At 40.9% G+C, this 25,110-nt stretch overlaps 1 protein-coding gene across 5 annotated transcripts in view; it reads left to right on the top strand.

Annotated features, from left to right (window-relative positions):
• CIITA (class II major histocompatibility complex transactivator) overlaps window positions 1-25,110 on the top strand; it is a 561,355-nt gene that overhangs the window by 221,519 nt on the left and 314,726 nt on the right. For all 5 annotated transcript variants that reach the window (XM_078663163.1, XM_078663160.1, XM_078663162.1 and 2 more), the window contains exons 3-4: window positions 3,629-3,697; window positions 6,719-6,775. In XM_078663163.1, coding sequence (XP_078519289.1) covers window positions 3,629-3,697; window positions 6,719-6,775 — 126 coding nt within the window. The remainder of the gene's footprint in view (window positions 1-3,628; window positions 3,698-6,718; window positions 6,776-25,110) is intronic.

Below are 25,110 nucleotides of genomic sequence, written 5' to 3'. Positions count from 1 at the left end.
AAACTTAAGTGAGGTCTTTGCCCACTCTCTGGGACCAATCCACACCTTAATTTCATCCTCATTATCGGATTGGGGCAAATATTCAGTACGCTCAATTTTAGTCTCGCTCACCTTTTATGTGGAGACCAAGTTAAGCATTCGATCAGGGAAGTCTTCAAGTCAGCCTGGCTAATGTGGGGTGTTACCCCAAAACCGGTCTCAGTATTGTTTCCAGTCCAGGAAATACCTGGCTTGGCAGTTCGAGCTGGACTGTTCCCATGAGGCACAGGGTCAAGACTGATTTGTATATGGCTGGGTCTGAAGTGGGATGACGAACTGAGCTAAAGAAGATGATGGATTAAACCCAGATTTATGACTGGGGGTGAGTGTCTGAAAAGTTGTAGCACTCCATCCATGATCTCCTTGTGTTTGCTATGTCATCATCCATACAAGTGACAGTGACGCCCGGGAGATAGAATTTCTGGGAGAGGTCCAAAAGATGCCTCATACTCTCATCCATGTTGAGCCTATCCCCATCCAGCAGTGGATTAACGGGCAGCTCCAGATCACATGGAACTCTTCACCCTTTTCTGTGGTGTAGGAATGTTTCTCACACTTATTTTCTATATGTGGCTAGGCAGCGTAGTAGTATCTGTGTAGTTGTTTAAATTGAATAAGACATTGGTGTCTGGTGATGGTGAGTTCTTATGTAGCCATTTTGACTTCAACCCATTCTATAACCTCAAATGGGCCAATGTCCCATTCCTAGACAATCTGTAGTGCTGCAAATAGGTCTAGCGCTTTGATTGTCAGTGAACAGTAGATATGAGATTCTGCATTTACTGAGGGGCTCCATGATTATTTTGGCTTTGAGGGACTTAAACTCTGGAATTGATTCTAAAACCACACAGTGCTAATCTAGCAAATGCCACAACCGTAAATATCTGAAAAATTTAGAGCAGGATGCCAATATTCCTCATAGACATCTTGAAAGATTTTAGATTACGAGCCCCATGCAACATCCAAATTAGAAATTCTAATGAGGTCCCACTGGTGGAAAGGTTTTTTCACTTGTCCGAGCATCATGCCCCATCACAATGGGGTCTCACTCTCAACTTATCCAGTGCAATGCTTTTTGCCAGCAAATTACTACAGCTTTGTTAGGCCCCAGGAGAAGTGCCAGGGAATTGGGAACCATATGAGTAGCTAAAGAATGCCGAAAATTAAAAAAAACATAGTTCACCACAAATTGCTCGTCTGTCTCTGAAGACCTAATCATTTATATACAGGATGTTACATGGCCCGTTTGTATACCTAATCGGCCAGGCTTCCCTCATACATAGACATAGACTGAATGCATTTACCTCATGATATTCTTGGTGAGGTCTGCTCTCATATGAAGCTGCAAAACATGGACCTGATAGTGTTGAAGAATCATTCAGGAATCTCATCCAGGAAGCTTTGGATCACATACAAGAATATAAGAATCTCAGAAGAGCCACTGTTTTAAAGATTGTGACTTGACCCAGAGTATTAATGGAAAGGTGTCTCTACCCTGGAAGTTAATCCGCAGCTTAACTGGAAGGGGGGAAAATTAGGTTCCCAGCTCAGTGCTGGATGTTTGGAAATATACATACCTAGTAATTTGAAATTATTGATAAGTATTTTCAGGCAAGGTGACCTCCAAGGGGTCACTCTCCCTCCTGAGAAAATGGCAGACGTATCCCAGTTCACTATAAAGCCAGATGACTGATTGTAAATATGTAGGATCATCAGCAACCTTCACCCGTCCCATAGATATAGCGGAGGAAGAGCAGTATATCATCCAATGATAATGATAACCTGTCTTTTAACTCCACCTCACACAAAAACCCTTGCATCATCCCATCTTCTTTTTGTCCCACAAAAAGGCAAAGTATCTTACAAATAAGGCAACATCAAATTGTGAACCCAGACATCTTAAAGAAAATTATAAGGGAGTTTCCACACCCTGGAAGAAGTAAAAGAATTCCTCTTATCCTTCCATTATATGATATTGCCCAAGATAGACAGAGAATTTCATCTCCTTCAATATCTTTTCGGCATCCAACCATCTTTGACTTCAAGAAGCATGTTTATAACGGGCTGTAGCATTCCACAGCAGTCAACATCTTCCAACTGATAATTCCACCCAGTCTTCTCAGCACTTCACCAGTCAACTTAGAATTCACCAATGGTCCTTGGGCTTCTTTGTCAGCGTCCAAGCATGCACACAACCCAGAAACAGATTTTGCACCAAACAATATTCATCATCTCCACAAGATATAAACCCAGATATTTCAAAGGGTCTGTTCATAAAACTGCTTCCCATCATTAGGAGCAAAGCTCATAGAGCTCTGTATTGAGACTGGGAATACTCTTCCAGTTTATATCCCACTGGTAAAGCAGCATTCTTCGGCACCTGCAATTCTTCATCCATTTCAAGATTGTTTAGTGATTCAGTTCGCTGTTGCTTGGGTTCTGAAGGGGTGCATGCTGGGTTGTTATTAGTCGCGACTCATTATCCAATTCTTGGTGCCCATGAAATATCCCAACTATCATGTTAAAACAATATGAGGTCTTTCAGGTTCTCTGAGAATGCTTTTTGGCAAAGGATAACCCACAAAGTACTTTGCAGGCACAATCCGAGTTGGGGAGTATAGGTTTCTAGGCTTGTCAAAGCTATCTGCAAACCCTTAACCCATCCCTTTAAAGCCAGGATTGCCCTTTTTAATCCTGGAACTTCCAGTAGAACCACCAACAGGATATACCAGAGGAGATATAGCCAGTGAATCTTGTGGAGACCCATAGCTGAACAGAGTGAAGAGCAGGAAACGTTTTGCTCCTATCTGCCAGGCAAGACAATGTCAGCTCTGAAGCTTGAACAAAGGTAAATGGCCAGTTCAGAGCTATTGTGTGAGACAAATGGATTTGTCTCAAGCCCATAATATGTAATTATTTTATTAGTCCACCCTGGTTGGAAAATGGACACTATGTCATCTATATTGTCCCAAAGAATAAGAGAATTATTTTTTTCATTGTTAAAACTGTAACACAAAAATTGATTCACACTCTGACTAAATGCCACCAGAGCTAGTTTATACATGTTACTAGTGTTTTCATAAGAGATGGTGCTTCAGCAAAGTTACTGGATTTCAACAAGGCACTCAGGCCTCGGAAGCATTTGGATTGTGGGGAAAACATTGCCTAATGCACATCTAGATATGTACATATATTTTCAACCACTTAGGGTGGCATGTACCACTACATTGAATTCCTTGTTTGAAGGCTTCAGACCACAGCACGTGGTCCAACTTCTAGGAGCATCAAAAGCACACAATAATGGGTGACATGGTAGGAAGATTTTATTTTTTATGATTGTCCATTTATGTCAAAATATACCCTACATAACATACATGTTGTGTTTTATCGCCTCTTAATGTGGTTCAAACGCATGGCACTTTAAGAATGACTTGTAAGGAAATTTTATTGAGCAAGATGTTGTGCTGTTGATTAACTCATCTGACACCTGCAAAATCTGTGTATTGAGATCAAATCATCCATTTGCTGACTTCTCAAGTTTTGAAAATAGTTTATGATCTATACTTCGTGCTCTCATTTTTTTTTCTAGGTGATATCTTGGATTCTGATCAGTTTGGAATTACTGATTTTCTGAAGGAGGAAAGTTTTGATGCTATAGGTATGAACTGTATATTGGCTCTGTCTCCTTTGTCTGCTATTGGATATAGTGATAGGCTTACTTCAAATTAATGTGGCATTTTGTATATGAAGAGAAACAGTTTGGTGGAAGTAACAACTCTGCTTATGTATTAATGTTTCTTGAAGGATAAATGGGACCCTGAAGGCCCTCTGGTAAGCAAATTCCATGGGGGTGCCAACTTTCTGCCACTTCGCACTGTGCATGCTTCATTAGTACAGCAATGTGCAAGGGCTGAGAACATTCTGAGCCATTTCTTCCAATATAACTCTGGGCAATAGACCTTGATAGTAGCCTAAGAGGAAAATGGGATAGCAACAAATTTGAGTCTTAAGGTACATTGTGGTCATTGGGACTACACAATAAAAGTCTGAGTCAGTTACTTGATATTATAAGGTTTAGTACAAACTCAAAGCCAGGCTAATATAAATCAATCTCAAGAACATACTATAAAAGTTCAACAATATCAAGGGAAGACCAAAACATTACAATGTTGGTCCTCAACAGCAAGGTGCATATAAGTATTTTAGTGGCAGCGATACAAAAAATAAGGAAAAGGATTTGATGACTATACAAATGGTTTCGATCCTTCTCCCCATATATGGAAAGGATTTTTAGTATCTACTAAGCTCTATACTAACCTGAGGTTAGGGGAAACCCCATTGAATCAAGGAAGGTAGAAAGTTGTCAGCATCAGTACCTCTGTAAATGTTCTACAGGTAAGGAGTCATGTATAGCATAAATCCACACAATCAGAGAGGACAAGTAAGGTCTGTACCTCTCCAAGTCTAAAGGGAATCTCAATGAACACAAGACTGGTTCACAAATTAAAAGGCACAACGAACATTCGATAAATATGACCTCATACACATCATAGTACTTTTCCAGTTCCCAAGAAGGAACTTGGTGCCTCGAACGCTATTCCCATAGTTCAGTCCCTGCTTCCAATGTGTCCTTGGCTTCCTCCCTTCGCCTGATAGTAGCATCTGGTAACACTCTTTGGTCTTCATTAAAATTATTTGACCATGCTAGTTCATCCTTCCTTGCCTCACTGTCTCTGAAATACAATGTGTTTTTTACTAGCTAATGAATGCCTTTCTTCTGCACAGGCAGAGGAGAAAACCATGCAGGAAAACTGCTTTCATGTTAGTATTAAATGTTTCAACTGTAAGTTTAAGGCCTACAATCACGCTAACTTAACAGTTTTCATTAGATGTATATTAATTCTATACCCTACACATAACCCAATAAATTATATTTTTATAAAGTTATCAACTTTATTATACTGTACTCATGTATGCAGCGCAATAAATTAATACATGTATTATTATCTAAAAACGACAACTGGTCACAAATTATAAAGAAAGTATTGAGCAAACATATAATTCATTTTCACTAATCCCTGGTGAATGCACTGCATTAAATGCATTTTAACGCACCGCCTTACAATATAACCCTGTAGAACATTATTATCACCAATGCAGATGTCTCTGAAAAAGGAAACATTTTACTATGCACACACCTTCATGTCAAAACACACAATAAATGCACATTCAATACCTTTAGTGCACCATATCTCATTAATGTTATTGTATCACACAAGTACATAAGGCCAAAGGTAAATATATATATAGTATAGCCAAACGTAAAAGGATAGAGCCAAATTTATGCTACTCCAGGGCCAAGAGGATTTCCTCATTTTCATAGGGATTAACATCACCGTACTAAGGGAACACCCTGAGGTAATTGAGTACCTGCTGCAAGGCAAACAACCTAGTACATCAAAGATTCAAAATAAGAAATCATAAATTGTGACTAATAACGATTTTCAATTAATTATTGGGATGTAAAATAGAGTTAATAGAATTGGTCACAGTTTGTTCACTGACTTCTACAGAATGCATTGGTATTTTGAGAACAAACCTATTTATTAAGAGGTTGGCTCTAAAAATACTGAATCATAGTGGATCACAATTCAACCAACATCATCAAAATGCATGAGGCAGGTAGCAAATTGCTACCCACTATGGTTGGCCACGAGCAAAGGGATTGTAGCTTACTGAGGCCAGCAGTCGATCATGTTTGTGATTTTTTTTAAATATGGCCTGTTTTACATTAAGGAAAACAGCATGCGTTAAATAAGAAGAGTTACACAAACCCTTTTTAGAGTAGGCAGTGGTCCCATTGACCACTACCAACTCATACAAACGTTTTTGTCAACATCCACAAAGGGGAAAGAATCCCTTGAACCCCTCTTTCCATTTGTGAATGATTTACCGGCTCCTCTAAATTGGCAGTGACACATTAATGTTTTGTGACTGGATTTTGGTAGCAAAACATTAATGCATACCAGGAAGAATCAATATTTGGAATGGTCACCCTAAACACGCCCCATCAAATACCAAGTCCTTATTGTTTGCTTCATCTATTTGAAGATTCAGAAATCCTTTTCTGAATCGCTAATTGGGTTTAGTACATTACAAAAGTGCTTTAGTGGTCGCTAACTCTCAGACTTAGCAAATAAGACAGTTTATAACCATTAAAACACTTTGTACATAAGGCCCATAGTTTACTATTTGTGCACTAGGCCCATGTTGTGTTAATATTGCCATGTATACCTACCTGATGAACGGCAGAGGGATTTTAACTAAATTAAAGAGTAATCACAGCCACCACAAAGGACACAATGCCATGCCAAATTCAGTCTTGTAACATCACATTTGAACTGTTGAGAAAATAAAATCAAAATAGAAAATGTCCTTTATGTAAACACAAAAGATGTCATGAAAAGGACTGGGAAGTGAATTTCAGTATTATTGAATATTAGGTAAATGTGTATCACTCAGAAAGGGCTGATGAGTACCACTTTCAAAAGCCTTTAGTCGGTAATACACCAATGACATGGTATTACTATTGGTCAATACATCAAATAGCTAGAATGATTTATGACAATGTGGCTGTCTTTGCATGCATTCATCACAAACCTTTTACTTTTGTTGTCAGCTGAGATAGCAGAATTTGTACTGGATGATAAAGATGGAACATTTAAGACTTTTTTAGGTAAGTTTATTGTAATTATTTACGGTAGATTTAGAATTATATTACAAAGTATTTACTGGTCTTGGAATACTGTTTTCACTGTCTGTAAATTCTAAAGAAATCACTTACCAAATACATGAACGTGATATTTTCTAACACTTTTCTGTGTATGAAGTTTGGTGATAGTATTTACATTGCAATCATAATATCACACATATTTGTTATACATTTTTGATGTAATTCAATTAACTTACAGTTCATATTCAGGGAATAAAAGAAGTATCAGAAAACAGTAAAGATAAGGAGGACATAGAAGAGGTCATATTTGACACCAACTAGCTGGCTGCCAAGCTCCTCATTTTGTATAGGCCCAGCCTCTTCTGGCTCAGCTGAGAGTGGACCACCATATTTACATTTCATGACTAGTCATTAGGGATTTTTAATTAACGCCGAATTTATTTTTCTGCAAAATATAGAAATATTTACAAATTACCTTTCAGATGCAGTGAAAGATTCTGTTTGCAGGAGGGATGGGTACAGTTAAGAGTGGTGGGGTGGGGGCAGGGCAGGGTGGAGTCGACAGACAACTGAATTGGGAAAATAAAATTAATAAAATCATTTACCTTACGCTCGCCGCATTGCCGAGTCGGCGATGCAGCGAACGCAAGGTAACTGGTTTTATTAATTGTTTTATTCTATTTTCCCTATTCCTTCGTCTGTTGACTCCCCCCACCACCACGCCCCCACCACGCTCCTCCACTCTTATCTGTACTGGCCGCACCGGTCTATTTGCGACCAGCATGTCATTCAAGATGGTCGTAAATAGGAAAAACCAGCGTCCGAAGACCCTCCCAGATCAGGACAGGCCTTTCAACAGTAGTACCACTATCAGAAACCAAGTGATTCCTACAACCCTAAATGAGACTGGGAGACCTCAAGTGAGGCGAACTGGAAGCTAACCATTTTGTTGTTGATTTTCCATTTCTGCTCAGCTTAACTCTAAATGACTGCCAGAGTTAGTAGGGTACATCTACTTCCGATCAAAACACTACTTCATGAATTACCTGATACAACTCATTAAACAACTCTATTTAATGACGATGAAGCAGTTCAATTACAGTTTCAGAACTCAGATACCCACCCAATAACTCATGGACTCTATGTTTGCTTTTGACCCCGCGCAACGTTCTGCTGCCCTCCAGGGAGGTACATTTTATGTAAATACCAGATGCAATACATACACAGTTCAAATAAGCTGAGACAAACATCATCAGACAATCTTATTTTATTTTCTGTTCTTGTTAAGTATGAAGCCTTATAAGCCAGCTTCATTTCATTGGCATCTCATTGGTCATATATGACAAATGGATGACGTGTGTACAATTTGAAGTTCATCAGCTAAAATGGCCCCACCAGAGAGGACTCCCTTCAAAGGCAAATAGAACAAATCGGTCAAAGATAAATGTTATTTGTGAAATTTTATCAGAAAAGAATGTGAATACCATGCACTTCTTAATTTAATCACATTATTTTCTGTTATGTAAAGGCTGAGTTATGATGATCTAAGTATGCAGTCTCAAAGCGTTTGAGGTTAAACTGTCTTATAGAAGCCAGTTTCCTTCACTTTCAGCTCTACTCACTTCATGCTATAAATATATTTGGTGATGATTCATATCTTGCTAAGTGGGTTTGTTCAATGCTGCACTGTGATGTACTGCTATTTGAAAGTAATGTTTCACATCCCCTCAGCACTTTGTTTTATGTCCCCTAAAGCTCTCCCATTTTATCAATTATTTGCAATACAATTTGAACATTTAATGTCCTAAAGTAGGCCATGTTCACTATTTTGAGCATCCCCATTACCAAGTGTAGGATTTCAAAAGTAAAAAGAAAAGCAATGCTTAGTCCAAGTAAGATCTCCTAGGAACAAGCAGGACTGTGTGATGCACACATAATATATTTTCAATAGCAGTGTGATATACCATGAATTGAAGTTAACAAGGGGCATTAGCTGGATTAATTATAGTGCTCACTCCCGCTCTAGGGCAAGACATGCAGCGGCCCAAGGCTTACGTCTAAATGTCTTAGTGTTCCAGTGATTTTTTATATTATTCGATAACCAATTGAATCTCAAAAAAATAACCGGTCTACTAGATAAACGGTAGGTGAGAACACCAAGCAGTGTTTTCAGTGGTTGATGTTTTTGTGCTAAACCTAATGTACTCATTACATTACTCAAATTTGGTTTCCAACAACATGCAGAAAAAGTGGGTAAGGCTTGGAAAAATGATCTTGATCCAGTTATTGAAACTAAAATAAGGCCACTTCTGCCCTGCCACTTTGTTATTTATACCACTATATTTTTGGTTCTCTTTACAGCTATTGATGTATATCCCCTTTTGAACACTCCAGTTGAGGTATCAGGCAGCTATTTAATATAGCCTTATAGCCCGCCACAGGGGGCTATACCGGTTATTAAAGACTTGCTGCAGAGTTAAAGGCCCGAGCCGAATGAGAGAGACTTTAACAAGGCAGCGGAACTTTAAAATAGCCGTATAGCCCTCCGTAGCGGCCTATGCTGGCTATTAAAGGCCCTCTCCCATGTTAAAGGCCCAAGCCGAAGGCGAGGGACTTTAACAAGGGGACGGGACTTTAATAGCCAGTATAGCCCTGCTATGAAAGGCTATAAGGCGATTAGAACATTCTGCCACTAGAGGGCAGAATGTTCTAAAAAATAAAACAAAGCCCGCTTAAGGGGATTTAAATACCCTCGAGCTCCGAGAGGCCTTTGTAAAACATTGGAATGTTGCTCTGCGGGCCTTTACCGGCCTGTAGAAGCAGGGAGCACTCCATTGTCTGCAATGGAGCTCCTAACATTCCAATGTTCTAATAGCCGGTATAGCCCAGCTACGAAGGGCTATAAGGCAATTAGAACATTCTTCCACAAGAGGGCAGAATGCTCTAACAAATTAAATAAAAGCTTTAGGGATTACGAGGGGATTAAAATTCCCTCAGGCTCCCTGAAGCCTTTGTTAACAGCCAGAGCTGTGAACAAAGAAGCATTGGAATGTTGGAGCTCTGAGTTTATACCAGCCACTATAAGCCCGGAGCTACTCCGTTGTTTTCAATGGAGCTTCCAACATTCTAATGTTCTAAGCCTTCTTTAATCCTTCCTCATTCCAATAACCCTATTTAGTTTCTCACGAAACCAGTCTAGGCCAGCTTATCTTGGTTCCCAGTGCCCTCTAAAGCCATGCATATCCTATTACCCTGCTACTACAGCCAGCCATTCTTGTGATCTAATACTGTTTTGAAATGAACTGTTGAGTGTTGAACACTTATTTACAATCATTTACAATTCTGATCTTGTTTCTACCCAACCCCCTTGGGTGATAGTAACTAGGAAGTTGGAGCCATGCTGATGGAAAGAATAGGTTTTGGACTGGTGAATGGCAATCCAAGTGCATGAGCACCAGTGACAAGGTAGCCCACCTATAGGTTGTGGAGGTTTGCTGAATATCAGTTTCCATTTGGTATGGCTGCTTAACCACTTGGATGCTAAGGCTATTTTAGGACTTTCATGCAATTTCCATTGAAATCAATGGAAACTCCATGACGAGCTGGGCTCGTCATGAGCGTCGAAGGGGTTAAAGGTTCTTAAAGGTTCAAGGAAATTCCATTCCTTACATGGAACTTTTTCTTCAAATGGATGATCTTTAACCGTCACTCAGACCTAAAGAATCCGACCAAAAACAGGAGAAAAGGTCGACCTCCTCTTCCCACTTCCTGGGTCTTTCCTCACATCCTACATGAGTTTCCAACTTGGGGGTTTTAAAAAGTGGTGGAAAGGCTTACAATCTCTTTACGGTAACAAGAGTAGCTGAGTGCTAGCTTCAAGGTAGAATTATCAGGCACAGCACACGAAGGCTGGACAGAAGGAGCAGAATGGTCAGTGTTGTCACTAGTTGAAGAGGACGAACAGTGCAAACAGTGGCAGTTGTCCCGCTGCGGGGCTGAGCAGGAGCTAGTCTCTCCCCAGGCCCCCTCCATTGCACTGTCAGCAAGTTGACAAGACATCGTTCCTGAGAGCAGTGGCCATCATCTTACCATGGTCCACTCAGAAGAATAAAGACATCAGTCAGAAGGCTTCTAAAATAATTTCTCCCCCTCAGAACCATTGAAAGGTCAATTCAACCAATGTGCTGGAGGGCAAGTGAACTTTCTAACTATGGGTGTTGTTTTCCACTCAGAAAGACTGCCTGGACAGTGGCAATGATATCACCCAAACCACCTGACTCTTAGGTTCTATGACCGGGGCATATATCGCCTAACCCTGTGGCTCGCCCAAGCAAGAAAGTAGCTACAAAAATAAAATACCACTAATTTTGAACTCTATCCTGAATGACATTGAATAACTTAGCGAGGGTAGCGAACCCAGCACTATTTCATTTGCTTCCAGAAAACACTGTGGCCAAATCATGCATTTTAACCCTGCATTCTCTGTAAATTTGTTCTTTCATTTCCCTATCCATCCTTATATTTATATTCGTCCATCTCACTATTCATCTATCTATCCTTCCCTTCCTTCCTTTCATGTGCTCTTACATTCTTCCCACACCCCACAACTCCATGATGCTTTTCTCCCCGTGTCAGACCCACTGCTGATTGGCACACATCCCTAATCAAACTGCTAATGTGAGGTGTTCATGGCACCAAGGTACCCAAGTCCAGGGCCAAGGGGAAACATAAATACAAGAGCCATGTCCCACCATCTGTGGCACATATAAATAAATACATATTAATTAAGTGATGCCTACTTTGTTCTGAAGTGCTGCGAGGGCCTCGCTGGGTTTTATCATTCGGTCAGACCTAGAATGGCATTGTGTCAACGGTAATATTGGTATAGCCTGTAGCTCCATGGCACATCAATGCAAAGTCAGGATATCTTAGACCCCCTGGTGTACCAGAGCTACTAAAATCATAACAGGATGTGCTCCAAGCATGCCCAGAAGTTGAATACCATGAGCAGGGGTCTAGGTGATGGTTCACTGCTAACCCTTTGACCACTCAGCGTGCTCAGACACAGACAAAAGATGGTGTCTGCTGTCACTGGACCCATCAGTTCTTCCATTCTCTGCTTGGCCAGAATGACGTACAGGAGGCTAAGCACAGGAGGGCACACCACTGTGCAAAGACAGAGGTGTACGAAGCATAGTCTTGAACGTAGGGGTGCGGGGATGCTGCAGCAGACAGCGAATGAGCTAAAAAGGTGCCTTTAGTTGTATTTATCCCGCAACATTTGCTGTACGTTGAAAGACAGATGTCAAATGTCTCTTCTCTCAAATGTTTACTTATTCTTTTAACACATAGATTGATGATTACTTTTTTGTCCCTGACTACAAAGTTAGGATATTTTGCGAAATGAATTATGCACCATCTTCTAGATACAACCCTTTACCACTCTCCTGCTGAATTGGCATGGCATCTTTGCATTACTTATTCTTTGTGTGACGATTGGAATTGTCACATTCCCTATGATTTCAGTGATGTAGCATTGATATGACTGAATTGCAGTCCACAGAAGACACGCTCATGCACTGAAGCTGACGAAAGGTTGAATTCCATCCAGAATATAGAAGGGTAACATCGAATATTTGAACTGCACGTTCATCAGGACGGCAGTTTTCCACTTACTGAGGTTTTCATCCACACTGCTCCACAGAAGTCGGATGAATGAAAGGAAAGCTGCACCATGAAGAAATTACATGGGAACCTCACTTATTAGCAGTCAAGGTCCTTTCCAGTCCACGTCCTGAGGAGAACCCCAGAACAAGTCAGGGTTCGAAACGCACTGGCTTTTGGGCTGAGGCATAAGTAGAGATGGGAGGCACATGGGAATTAGTGTGAAGTAATTTTGTCCCATTGGTCACACTACCCCACTTACAATTGTGTTGCCTTAGGCTTAGGTCCATTATTCAGGCAGGATCTTTTAATTGTGATTGGTCCGCCTGTTTTCTATGGGTTACATAACGACTGGTGCCGCCTAAACATTAGCAGGACTATGACAATTGGATTGGTGTCCATGTTTCGTTTTGATATGTTGTGTTTGTTTATGTGTATGTAAATAGATGTTGATTCAGATTTTTTACATGTCACAGTGTTATTTATATTGTTCATTTTCTCACATGTTTACCACACAAAAAATGTTGGGTGTCTCTCTCTATGACATGATGAAATGTTGTTTTGAATAACGTGAATAACGTTTCTAACTAATGTGAAATAAATCACACGTACTTGGAATTCATTGTCTAAGTGTAGATTAATGATTGTGCAACAACTTATCCTGTCACTTGTTTGTTACATATATTAGGGTGGTCCAGGCCAGGTAGTAAAAGGACCCAAGTCTTTGATTTTGCTGGTAGCATTGATAGCAGCACCCCCACTCAAAAAAAATGTTTCAGCAGCACTAGTACAAAGGCCCTGCTCCATCGAAGCAGAGGAATGAGTGTGTATCACCTTGCACCATACTAGCGAGACAATGACCGGGACCGTACTGAAGGAGGGTCCATTTCAAGGGAAGGCAGCAGCCAGGCATGGCAGTACTGACACAGGCTGACCCGAAGACTGGGAACTCTTACTCCCTGAGGGAAGGACCACTGTAGAGCATAGATCAGTTCTTAGAAATAAGACAGTACTTCATGAGGATAGTGGTTTTCCCCAATGATGAAGAGAAAGTGGGCGAGTAATAGCTCCCCTCTTTCTGATAAAAGAATGTTAAATTCATTCATATAGAACGTTTGGACTTTTGTATCGATTTTTTGAAGATCACATTTTTTTTATTATCAAGACTTTTTATTGAGCTTTATTAATGGCAGGTAAACCTTGGAACACGCGTTCACCTGGAACTCGTGTAAGGGAAAAATACAATGACACAGAATTTTCTGTGTGGAATTAATCTATACCTACAATTTATTTTTCAATTTGTGACAGACAAAATTCTGTCCGAATTTAATCTATATAAACATTAATTAAAAAGAAACAGCCGGTATCTTTTGGTTCAATTCGATTCACCCGAACCAAATCATTTTTCTTAAGCAAGACACTATACAGTCTTAACATTTGCAAATATGTGAGTGATAAAAGATTACATTGTAAAAAAGAAGAGAAGAACCCCAAGTAAAAGAAACCAAAACCAAAAAAAGAGAACACAATGGTCAATTGTGCAAACAATATGATATATTGTTTATTTTATCCGAAAGATATCCAATTCTGTTAATTACAATGAAAAACACAGAGGGGAATTCTCAATGTGTCATCTACACAAACCTGTCCAGTCTGTCTTTTTTTTTTTGTCAACGGCGTTTCAACCCTTTTCCCAATACTGGGGTCTCATCAGGATTATGGTAAACATGGGGATGGCTGAGTATCATGGTGGTCTCGTCCAATCTTTAGATGACCACTGAACTGTGCAGCATCTGGGGATATAAGCAGGACCAACATGTGGTATTCACTGGAGTGCTTGGCTTGCAACATAAGTTACTTTAGGACTAATGACATTAGGGGCCAAATGAAGGAGACATGATTATCTCCTAGATAATCCTAATAGACCAGTAGTTGAAACGGTATAAGTCTAGGCAACCCATAGTTGGGCCAATTAATTCCCCAATCTTCCACGAGGACGTTGTTTACTTGATACCCATGTTCACACGGACATTAGGGTTGCTCTTGTTTTTGTTAAACTACTTATTAACGCCTTAAGCGCGGCGGCAATTCCGCCACGGTACGGGCGTTCTAAAGGGTGGGCGGGGCTGCGACGGCCAACGGTCGTTCGCAGCACCAGGGAGGGAGTGCTCCCGTCGGCCATTGGCCAACGGGAGCACGGATGGGGTTAATGGCAGGAACACTAACATCGTCAATTGTGTAAATAAATGCCACACAGCAAAATGACACTTGGGTACACATTGCATGCACAAATAGAAGATCAATGTCTTGATCACACAACTGCCCAACTGTCTTGAATCATCTTCTCAAATATATGGCTTACAAGAACCACACTTCATTCCTTGCAAAGCATGATCACAACACAAAATCTAGTATGCATTCAAAACTGAGTCAGTGTGCGGCCTATGTAACCCAGTAGCGATTCCTACTCCTTAAATTGTGCTGGTATGCGTTCTTTCAATCCTTGTACAAATGAGAAAAACAATTAGCCCACCAGAAACACCTTTACCTGAAAAAATGGAAGATATGAAGAAACAGCTTAGAAACCCTAACCACAATGGCCGGATGACTTCATTGATCAGTGCAGAGGTCAGCACATATGTGTCACAGTGACTCGAACGAGTGGAGGCGAGAAAGGCAGGGAAGATGTACAGCCTGGTACTGAACAATCCATGCCAGGGAGGTTAACTGTGGAGTTGGTGGGCATTACTAGGACTGGTTATTAATTCATCAAGGGGGTCCCGCCATGTCATTGGCATGCTTGTCTCCACTGATTTAAGCCAATCAGTGGAGCCTGTGCATCGTCTGGCTCATTTAACCCATTCCCACCAATCATGAGCGTTCGGCTGTGTATTTCCAAAAAGAAGTGACATCCTTCATCTGGATGCTTCTTTTTAACAGTTGTCTGTCACTGAAAGAGTCACTGACAGGCTTTTCGATATAAAGAGAATAACTTGGAAGATCTATGATTTAATATTCAAAATGCGCATTCAAATTCTCATTATTAACTGTCACTCTAAGATGTTGTGTTGATAAGTCCAAAGGCTTGCTTTGCTGCAGTAACAGCTCTAAACCAAAGTAGCAAAATTGCAGCCTGCAATGTTTGGGGAGCCTATAAGGCATGAACTAGTAGAAGGAAGCAAGCCTGTATCACTGCTGCCAGGATACAGCTACAGCCATGCACTCCTGCTGCCAAACTTGTAATTCTAATCTGTGTGCAAACATGTGTCAGCAGCGATCCGAATAACGGGGCCAGCTAAAAATAAGATCTTAAAGTCATAGAATGCATGTGTGGTTAATAAACAAACCCAGGTCAACAGCGGTTAAAAATGTTATGTAATACTGATTTATTTATGTGATATGTAATTTGCGGGCTATTAGGTTTGTAGGGGCATAGGGTGGGAAGTTGATTAAGTAATAATTAATTAACAATTAATTATGAATTGGTAATTAAATATTTACCTATTTTTTAATTATGTAATTTATGGAATACTGGTTTATTTTACTTTTATTTTAGTTGTGGAATGCTAGGTTTGTAGGGGTATCGAGAGTGGGAAGTTATTTTAAGTAGTAATTAATGAACTATTAATTGTAAATTAATTATTTAATTGAATTTTAAATATGTAGATTATGGAATACTCGGTTATTTTAATTATATTTTAGTTGCGGGCTACTAGATATATAGTGGGCTTGTGTGGAAAATTAATTAAGTAATAATCAGTTAATTATTAATTGTTAATTAATTGATTTTAAATATATAAATTATAGAATATTTGTTTTTTAGTTATATTTTAGGTGCAGGCTCCAAGGTTTGTAGCGGTATAGCGTGTGAAGTTAATTAGTTATTGAATAACAATGATTTATTAATTGATAATTATTGAATGATAATTATGTAAATGTATTAATTGTTTTTAGTTTTCTTAATGCATATATTATTTTCCTATTAAATAATCATTTTAATATTTTTTTCTACATTGATGAGGATACTCATATACATATATGTGTTTGAAGTAATGCACTTTACCTACTGTTGCTTAGACTGCAGTAGGAATAATACAATTAACCCCTACAAAGTGCAAGTTTCCCTACTGTTGCACTGTTTGGAGTGGGAATAGGAAACCTCACTCCTCTGTAATCCAATGCTTTCCGTACTGTTGCACAAACTGAAGTAGGAATAGAAGATTTTACCCCTCCAAAGTCTAACACTTTCCCTACTGTTGTGCTGTTTGGAGTGGGAATGGTAAATTTAACCCATCCGAAATCCAACCCTTTCTCTACTGTTGCACTGTTAGGAGTGGGATGAGTACATTTAATCCCTACAAAATTCAATGCTTTCCCTACTGTTGCACTCTTTGGAGTGAGAATAGTATATTTAACCCCTCTGAAGTCCATCGCTTTCTGTACTGCTGTTTAGGCTGGAGTGGGAATAGTACTTTTCACCCCTCTGCAGTTCAACACTTTCCCTACTGTTGCTTAGACTGGAGTGGCAATAGAAAAGGATGTGGCGCAACGGCCAGAATTGCCGACTTGGGAGCTGGGGATCTGGATTTGTGTCTCAGCGTCGGCTCCACATCCCGTGATCCTGAGCAAATTACATAATCTCCTCCGTGCCCATTGACAACGCCTGGATACCATCATGAGTGATAATCTGTACTATATAAATGTCCAAATTAAATAATTTTAAATGTAACCCCTCCAAAGTCCAGGCTTCCCCTGTGCTTGCACTGACTGGAGTAGAAATAGTAAATCTAACTTCTTCGAAGTCCAACACTGTCCTTTCGATTGCGGTGACTGAAGTAGGAATAGTAAAACTAAGCCCTTCGAAGTCCAACACTTACACTACTGTTGCATAAACTACAGCGGGAAGAGTATATTTAATATTCTTAAACTCCAATAGTTTTCATATTATTGGTTAAATGGAATTTATAGCATTAATTGTTCGTTTTTTTAATTTTAATTAATATATTTTTTCTTATTGAATTGTTTAAGTGCTTTTATTGTGTGTGTGTGTATATATATTTATATCTATATTCCCAAAAGACTTTTGACGCTAGACAGGACTCCCAGCCTTTCGGGTCAGGGCTCGCATGCAGGCGTCTCCGCTGTATATTCCAAAAGCACAATTCTGCTAGATCCTGTAGAATAACGATTCCACTGTTCGGAGTATAATCCACCACTTTTTATTTCAGAGATTCCATGATCAGCATGATGTGTTTCGAGACCCACCGGGTCTTAATCATATGCAGAGCAGAGTGATCAGTCGTTCTCGTTTTTAAACACCAATCCGTTGACATAAAAAGAGGACTTCCATTGTTGTTACTTGCACTTGGCGCTGACAATTCGAAATAAATTGGCATATTTATACACAATGCAAAAGTTCTCATATTAAGTGCATGAGTATTTGACACAGCTATGGATTATCATTGCTTTTTGTATCCAATCCTCGGACCCGGACTTCAAATCCCATAATGCATTACAATTACATTGTTATTCCAGCCATAAAATTATTTAGCGCTTTTAATCCTGTGCAGATTCGAATGCCTTCATTTTGTACTGTAAGTATAACAACTTAAAGAAATCAGTTTCATGCATGGCAGAGTCACTATACTGTCCTGCATCAAAATAAACAGCAACTACTCTGCCATTCATTGCGTAGTGTTTCATGTGTCTTCCCTAAGTGTTAAACACTCTCTGTATTACAATGTTAATAATACTCCAGAAAGTACAACCACTGTATGCTCCAAAAGCACAATTCGGATCCATCAGAATTGTGCTTTTGGAATAAACAGCGGTGACGCCCTCTTGCTAGCCCCGACCCAAATGGCTGTCTATCATCAAACGTCTTTTGGAAATACTTAGTTGTTGGGTGCCCGCCGGCCGCATAAGGACAAAGGAAATCCACAAGGTGAGGCCACTGTTCATGTTAACGGGGGCCTACCCATTCGATTGGATCATTGAGTGTTGCTGGAGTTGCAATTGTACACAGGGGGATTTACTTTGTGCTTTCTGGAGTATTATTATCATTGTGCGGGGGAGCATACCATAGAAATAGGAGGGCGCAGGGCCACCCTCCTAGGACTTATGAAAGCACAGTGGACTGCCATCTCCCTGGGACATTGCTTTTTATGTGTGCCCCTGAGACCACCACCTCCTTGGGGCAAATGTTCATAAAGCAATGTGGCCACCCCCCGCAGCCACAGGGGCACTTACAAATATGCATGCAGATGGGCTTTCCTGGGGGCCCCCACCTGTGCTGCCCCAGTGACCGCCACCTCCCTGGGGCAAAACCTCTACTATTAATACAGGAGGGCCCGCATGGCCTCCCCTGCAGTCCTGGGGACCGCCACCTCCTTGGGGCTAAACATAAAATTCATGCAGGCGGGCCCACGCGGATCCTCCACAGCCCTAGGGACCACCACCTCCCGGGGATAAATACTACAGTGGAGGAGGACAGCTTGGCCAGTCTCAGGAGCCATGGATGGCCATGGGGACTGCCACCCCCAGGGCAGGCTCCTTTTACCTCCCAAGGTGCCCACCCTTGGGAGGTAGGTGTTTGCTTTTACTTGGTGGGATCTGACAGCTTACACCAAGCAAAAGCAAACATAACTGCGCGTTCTGCAAGCGCAAGCTGTAAAACAGCTCCTGCTGGCAGAAAGCTGAGATCTCATGTATTTCCCTGCACACAAATATGCTTGCAGAGAAGCAGATTTAAACATCGTTCCTGCAAGCAGGGAGCTGCTATTTAAAGCAGCTCCCTGCTTGCGGGAGCAATGCCTGCTCCCGCTGGAAATTGGAGCTGGCTGGAGCCAGCTGGGACCACAGGGTCCTTGAGGTTCACCTGTGGTCCTAATTGGATACATAAATATAGATTTTCTGCCTTTCACACATAAACCATCATCTGCCATACAATCAGCAGATAAAAAAAATAGTTTTTGATTCTAGCTGAAACGGTGCAAAAGTTACTAAAAATCCAGCGACACTTTTGCTGTGCAGTGAAAGGACTTTTGCAAAGCAGATCGTGCCACATTTTTATTGCTTATTGCTTTATTTGGGTATTAAAATGGTACTAATGAGGTGCAGCCAATGTCCAAACAGTGGTACAAAGTGTGAACATGATTAAATATTTATTAAGTAATACTATTACAAAATGTGCTGCATTATCCCTCATATTTTGCCTTTTCTTGCTGAATAATAAACTCAACCCAGCCGCATAATTTGGCCCTCTCCTGCCACATAATTCCAGTGGTCCTAAGTATACATTTACCCAACGAGGTAGAACTTAGTAATTAGCCAGTAGAAGATTATATTGGGTTGGCCGCAGGGTCTGGCCGAAGGCCATGCCCTGCGGCGAATCGCGGCGCCGGTTGAAATTGCTTTACTTTAAATTTACTTTATGTTAAAAAGAACATTGGAACTCACTGAAAAAAACAAAGGCTACAGGTACAATATATAGTTAGGCTCATATTTTAAACCTACAAAACCATAGAAATTCAGTTATCTCAAATAACTCATGCCTTAAGGTAACTATAACTCGCAACCTCACCATGCACTGCTAATTACCTCACAAATGATACCACTCATGACATCTTCTATAGCATCATTGATAATATCAATGTAATATTTGCAGTAACATTTTTGACAAGAAAACTGTGCATGGCAGGGGCATGAGTTATAGTTACCTTAGGGTACAAGTTAAAGTTATTTGAGATATGCCATCAATAATAAGCTTTTGCAGTCCTCCCACTGATGCTGAGAATAAGCTGCTTTCAAAAGGAACTGTCTCTCCTTTGCATCAACACACCTCTCGCCTGCCGCAGGCTGTTAAGAACAAGATGTATCAGAAGGGATAGCTGTAGAAAATGTACATCAGCTGTACCTCCATTTGACTTGGACTTGATACAATCAGTATAATGGGTTAGCAAGTTAGAACTAGCTAGTAGTAACAAGAGAGTAGATGAACAGTGGCTATCCTTTGTAGCATGACATAAAAGATTGATGACTCCAATGCTTGAAGCTCAACTCGGAGAAGACAGAGATCCTTGTCCTCAGACCCTCCCCCTCTGCATGGGACAACACCTGGTGGCCCACTGTCCTCTGCAGCCCCCCCACCCTGACAGACAACGCCTGGAACCTTGGCATCGTACTCAACTCCTCCCTCTCCATGAAGCGACAGGGCATTGCAGTTGCCTCCACCTGCTTCAACACCCTCTGCATCCTCCGGAAGACCTTCAAATGGATCCCCCCCAAATCAAGGAAGACCTTCACCCACGCACTCATAACCAGCAGACTGGACTACGGAAATGCCCTCTACGCCGGGATCAACAAGTCTCTGCTGTGTAAACTATAGACCATACAGAACCCCGCAGCCAGACTCGTCCACCGCATCCCTCGACACGAACACATCACCCAACACCTGCAAAACCTCCACTGGCTCCCCTTCGAGAAGAGAGTAACTTTCAAGATACTCACCCACGCCTACAAATGCCTCCACCACACAGGACCCCAATATCTCAACAAAGAATCTCCTTCTACATACCCACGAGAAACCTCTGATCCACTGACCTCGCTGAAACCCCACGCATCCGCAGAGCAAGAACAGGTGAAAGAACCTTCTCCTACATCATGTCAAAGAGCTGGAACAAGCTCCCGATCGACATCAGGCACACCTCCACCCTGCACATCTTCAGGAAGACCCTGAAGACCTGGCTCTTCGACTGACCGAGCTGCCCTCCCACCCCCTCCCCATCTCCCCCCAGTGCCTTGAGACCCTCACGGGTGAGTAGCCCCCTTAAGATCCCCTGATTGATTGACTTGGTACTCTGTACATTATTCAGCACGACTAGTCTCAGCTTTGAGGAAGGAGTGACTTGCCCTTAGGTCAGGTTTCCAGGATTGGGTAATGTTGAGTGTGAAATGAGGACATGGAAAAAAGTGTACATTTATATATAGTATTACATATTTGTTGAATGTATTTAATTTACATTATATTAAATACATGTTTTAGTGTATTCAAAAGTTACTACTTTAAATCTATATTAAAAATCAATATTTCTGTATATTCTCGAACGCTATTAGGGTCAAAGTTATATCTTTTTTTCTGGTATATTGGCATTTACTATTTTAAGTATAGGAGCATGATATTGTGGTAAAAGATATTTTTTCCACAATTTTTTTGTGAACCGTATTTTTTACACAATATTGTGTTAATGAACCGTTAAGTGTTTATGCAGTACATTATATGATGTTTCTTGTTGTAGCATATCTTACACCACCTGGTCTGACTTAGGACCCGAAATCCTAACAGTCTGTGCTATTACCATGCATTGATTTTGATGGACACCTACCTGATGGTTGCAGGCAGTCCATATCGAGAAGCGTCATGCTTTCATTTGACTACCAAAAGCACACAGGAAAAAACACCCTGACTATACCAGCTAGAAAGTGAACAACCAAAGGCAGAGATACAGAGAAATAAAAAAGAATAAAGGACCAAATACAAAGCACCAAAAGTAGTGCAATTGTCCTTTTAGTGGTGATATAAGTTGGAGGGTCGGGATGAACACTGAAGTCCTCCTTTCCTACAGGAGTGCATGCTCCTCATCATACAAAAAGCTCTTTGAGTTTTTCACCTAGTAACAATTCTGGGTAAATGTAATACTTAGCTCCTCTGCGTAGACCAATCATACTAGTAGTGGTTGTATAATATTAGAGCAAAGAAGTTAACTTACCCCAGGGCATGAGGGTGACATCTAGCCAGACATGAATCTGCAGACATCAGGAAGTGCTAAGTTTTCTGAGACTTACATGTGCAAACATATAACAGGAAAAGTGAAAATTCAAGGTGCAATATAGTATTGTCAGAAAAACCAAGAATGGCGCAAGTCACTATCAACACATTGGGCTAGATGACAAATAATTATAAGAAATCTAGCAAGGCTGAGGACGGTATACATCCTTTACAACGCACCTTTTACCACGCAGTGCCTTTTACGACGCAACTTTTACAACGCAAACCATTACAACGCATTGCGCTGGGGGGCGCTCTAGGATAGGGAATAGGTTTAATGTACTATCCAACACCTTCCCTACTATCCACGGGGACTGAAGTTGGAATAGTAAATTAAACTATTCACTATCCAGCGCCCAAAAGCACTATGCGTTGTAATGGTATGCGTTGTAAAACTTGCGATGTAAAGGTAGGCGTTGTAAAAGTATGCTTTGTAACGTCATACATCCCTGAGGGCATGTTAAACAGCGGAGAGGCAAAGAGGATGACATTGAACACACTGACATATCAGGCACTTAGCTGTAGCTATATGAGCTTTTCATTGGTATAGACCAGGATTATGACTGATACAACCAATTACCATTCAGAAGCACAGCCCCCCTCTTATTTTAAACAGAGGAATTGGGTATCATCAGTGGTAGATCTTTTCTATCTATTCACCTTCCATAACTGGAATTGCGACGTGGTTGGTGGTCTTTGTGTACACGGGGAGGCCAGCAGTAATGTTTAATGGTTGCCCCATGAGTAGATGTTGCCCTGCAGAGTTTTTTTCCTTGTTTTGAAGGCTGGGTGAGAGCCATCTGGTTTTGACTGAAAGTGAGTGGAATTCCATGAGGGCAGAAAGGGTGTTCAAAGAACTGCAGGGGGATTCCAAAAGCTCTCTGGGGCACTTCCAGACCTCTGAAAGTGGTTTGGTGTAAAAATATGCATCGAGTCACAGCATAGAAGTGAGCGTAGGTGGCAAGCCTCAAACCCTCCTGCACCCAAAGGGAGTGTTTTGTGAGTTTAGTAATGGATACCCCAGCCCACAAGATTATTTTCAAATAGAACAAAATGGTACCTTTTCTAGTACAAGTTATCTTAGATGTTGGCCAAGAAAGCATAGAATCCTTGGTTTGTCGTTCAACCTGGCCATTTCCAAAGCTGCAGACACCCAAAAACATTCTTTTATTGTGCACTTGTAGCTAAGCCCCTCTGACTTTAGAATAAGGTGTGGAATTATGGTGCTTGTAGTGTGTATCTGAGGGTTGAAGCAGTTGCATCAAACTCAGTTGCTCATATTCATTTGTAAATAGCTTAGTCTAGGCTGACCTTTTCTTTGCACTGTGTTACTTGTAGCCCCAAATTTAAATTAGGAAAAAGTAGACCACAAATACCTGCATGGAAGTAATAAAATCAATACTTGATAACTACCCCCACCTGACAAACACCTGGAAACAAATCTTGGACTTTCCTCACAATTCAAATTCAAGTTGTGAACTTTTAAAAACACACATTTATGTACATTTGTTTGCCTTGAACAGTAAGCATAGTGCACTTGAAAGTGTGTGTACACACATCTTCTGTGTGTGAGTTGATGCATCAGAACTGGGACTATGTGGAAACCAGGTGATCATGTGCAGAAGAGAAGCATGACCTTTAATAAAATTGTGCCGGCTAGTGATTGCTGTGGGGGTGTACTCCAGGCCTGTCCATGGCACCACTTCTACCAGTGTTGGACGCAGTAGCAGGTCTGTTACAAACAACACTATATAAAACCTACATAAAGGCATACTTGATTTAGTGTGTGTGGGGGTGTATGCGCGTGTGTGTGGGGGTGTATGCGCGCGTGTGTGTGTGTGTGTGTGTGTGTGTGTGTGTGTAGGTGTGTGTGTGTGTGTGTAGGTGTGTGTGTGTGTGTGTGTGTGTGTGTGTGTGTGTGTGTGTGGGTGTGTGTGTGTGTGTGTGCGCTAGCAGGAGAAACATTTAAGGGAGCGGAGAGAGCATTGGGGAACAAAGAAAGACACTACGTTTATAGGGTCTTTTACATTCTGCTTTCAGATGACATTGAAATGTGTATCGACTTGCCAAACTTAAGAAATCAGAATATCCCTTCTAACATTTAAATCTTTTAGTTAAGAATCGATCCATGTGAGACTCCAGATAGATACAATAAAAAAATAAAAAAGTTAAATACATGGTTTTTAATTTACCGCTGTGCTTGATACTCAATGAAATTGGAGATATTGGGGATTCAAGGTACAGAGAGAGTGGATATGAAAAAGAAGTCTGAGGGATGATGTGGCAACACATTTCAGTAATGAAAGACAAAGACAGGTGAAACAAAAGGGAAGTAAAACAGGAAACAAGAGTGATTGTTATCAGGAGAGATTGGATGAGAGAGGAAGTTACCAAGAGAGAGATGGGAGATTGACAGAAAGAGAAAAAAATTATGAGAAGAGGGAGAAACTTTCAAATGTATAACTAGGCCTATTGTACTGAGGTGGAACTCAGCATTGCATGGCTTATTTCTTAGCATCACTGCTGCAGTCTGATGAAGTGACTAAATAGGTGCTCTGGCCGACTTGAGGACAGGTTCTGGTCTGGTACCCTGCAAGATCTGATCGTTACTGGGAAGCATCGTTACACTACTCACATTCCTTCTTTCTCAGATCTCACAGCTTAATTCCACCCTTTCTCTTTTGTCCCTGCACTCCATTTTTGACTCAGAGTTGTAGTTTCAACCCCACCATGTGACAATTGGGCTTCTAGTAGGGCTGCAGCATCCAATGCCTAAGGCCACACTATAACGATTCAGGACTAGGAGTTAAAAAAAACTCCTGTGGCAGTAATGGGCTACGGGAGTGTG

This window comes from Lissotriton helveticus, chromosome 10, assembly GCF_964261635.1.
Source record: "Lissotriton helveticus chromosome 10, aLisHel1.1, whole genome shotgun sequence".
NCBI lineage: Eukaryota > Metazoa > Chordata > Amphibia > Caudata > Salamandridae > Lissotriton > Lissotriton helveticus.
The sequence above is the reverse complement of the archived record's forward strand: the minus strand, read 5'-3'. Positions and strand labels throughout refer to the sequence as shown.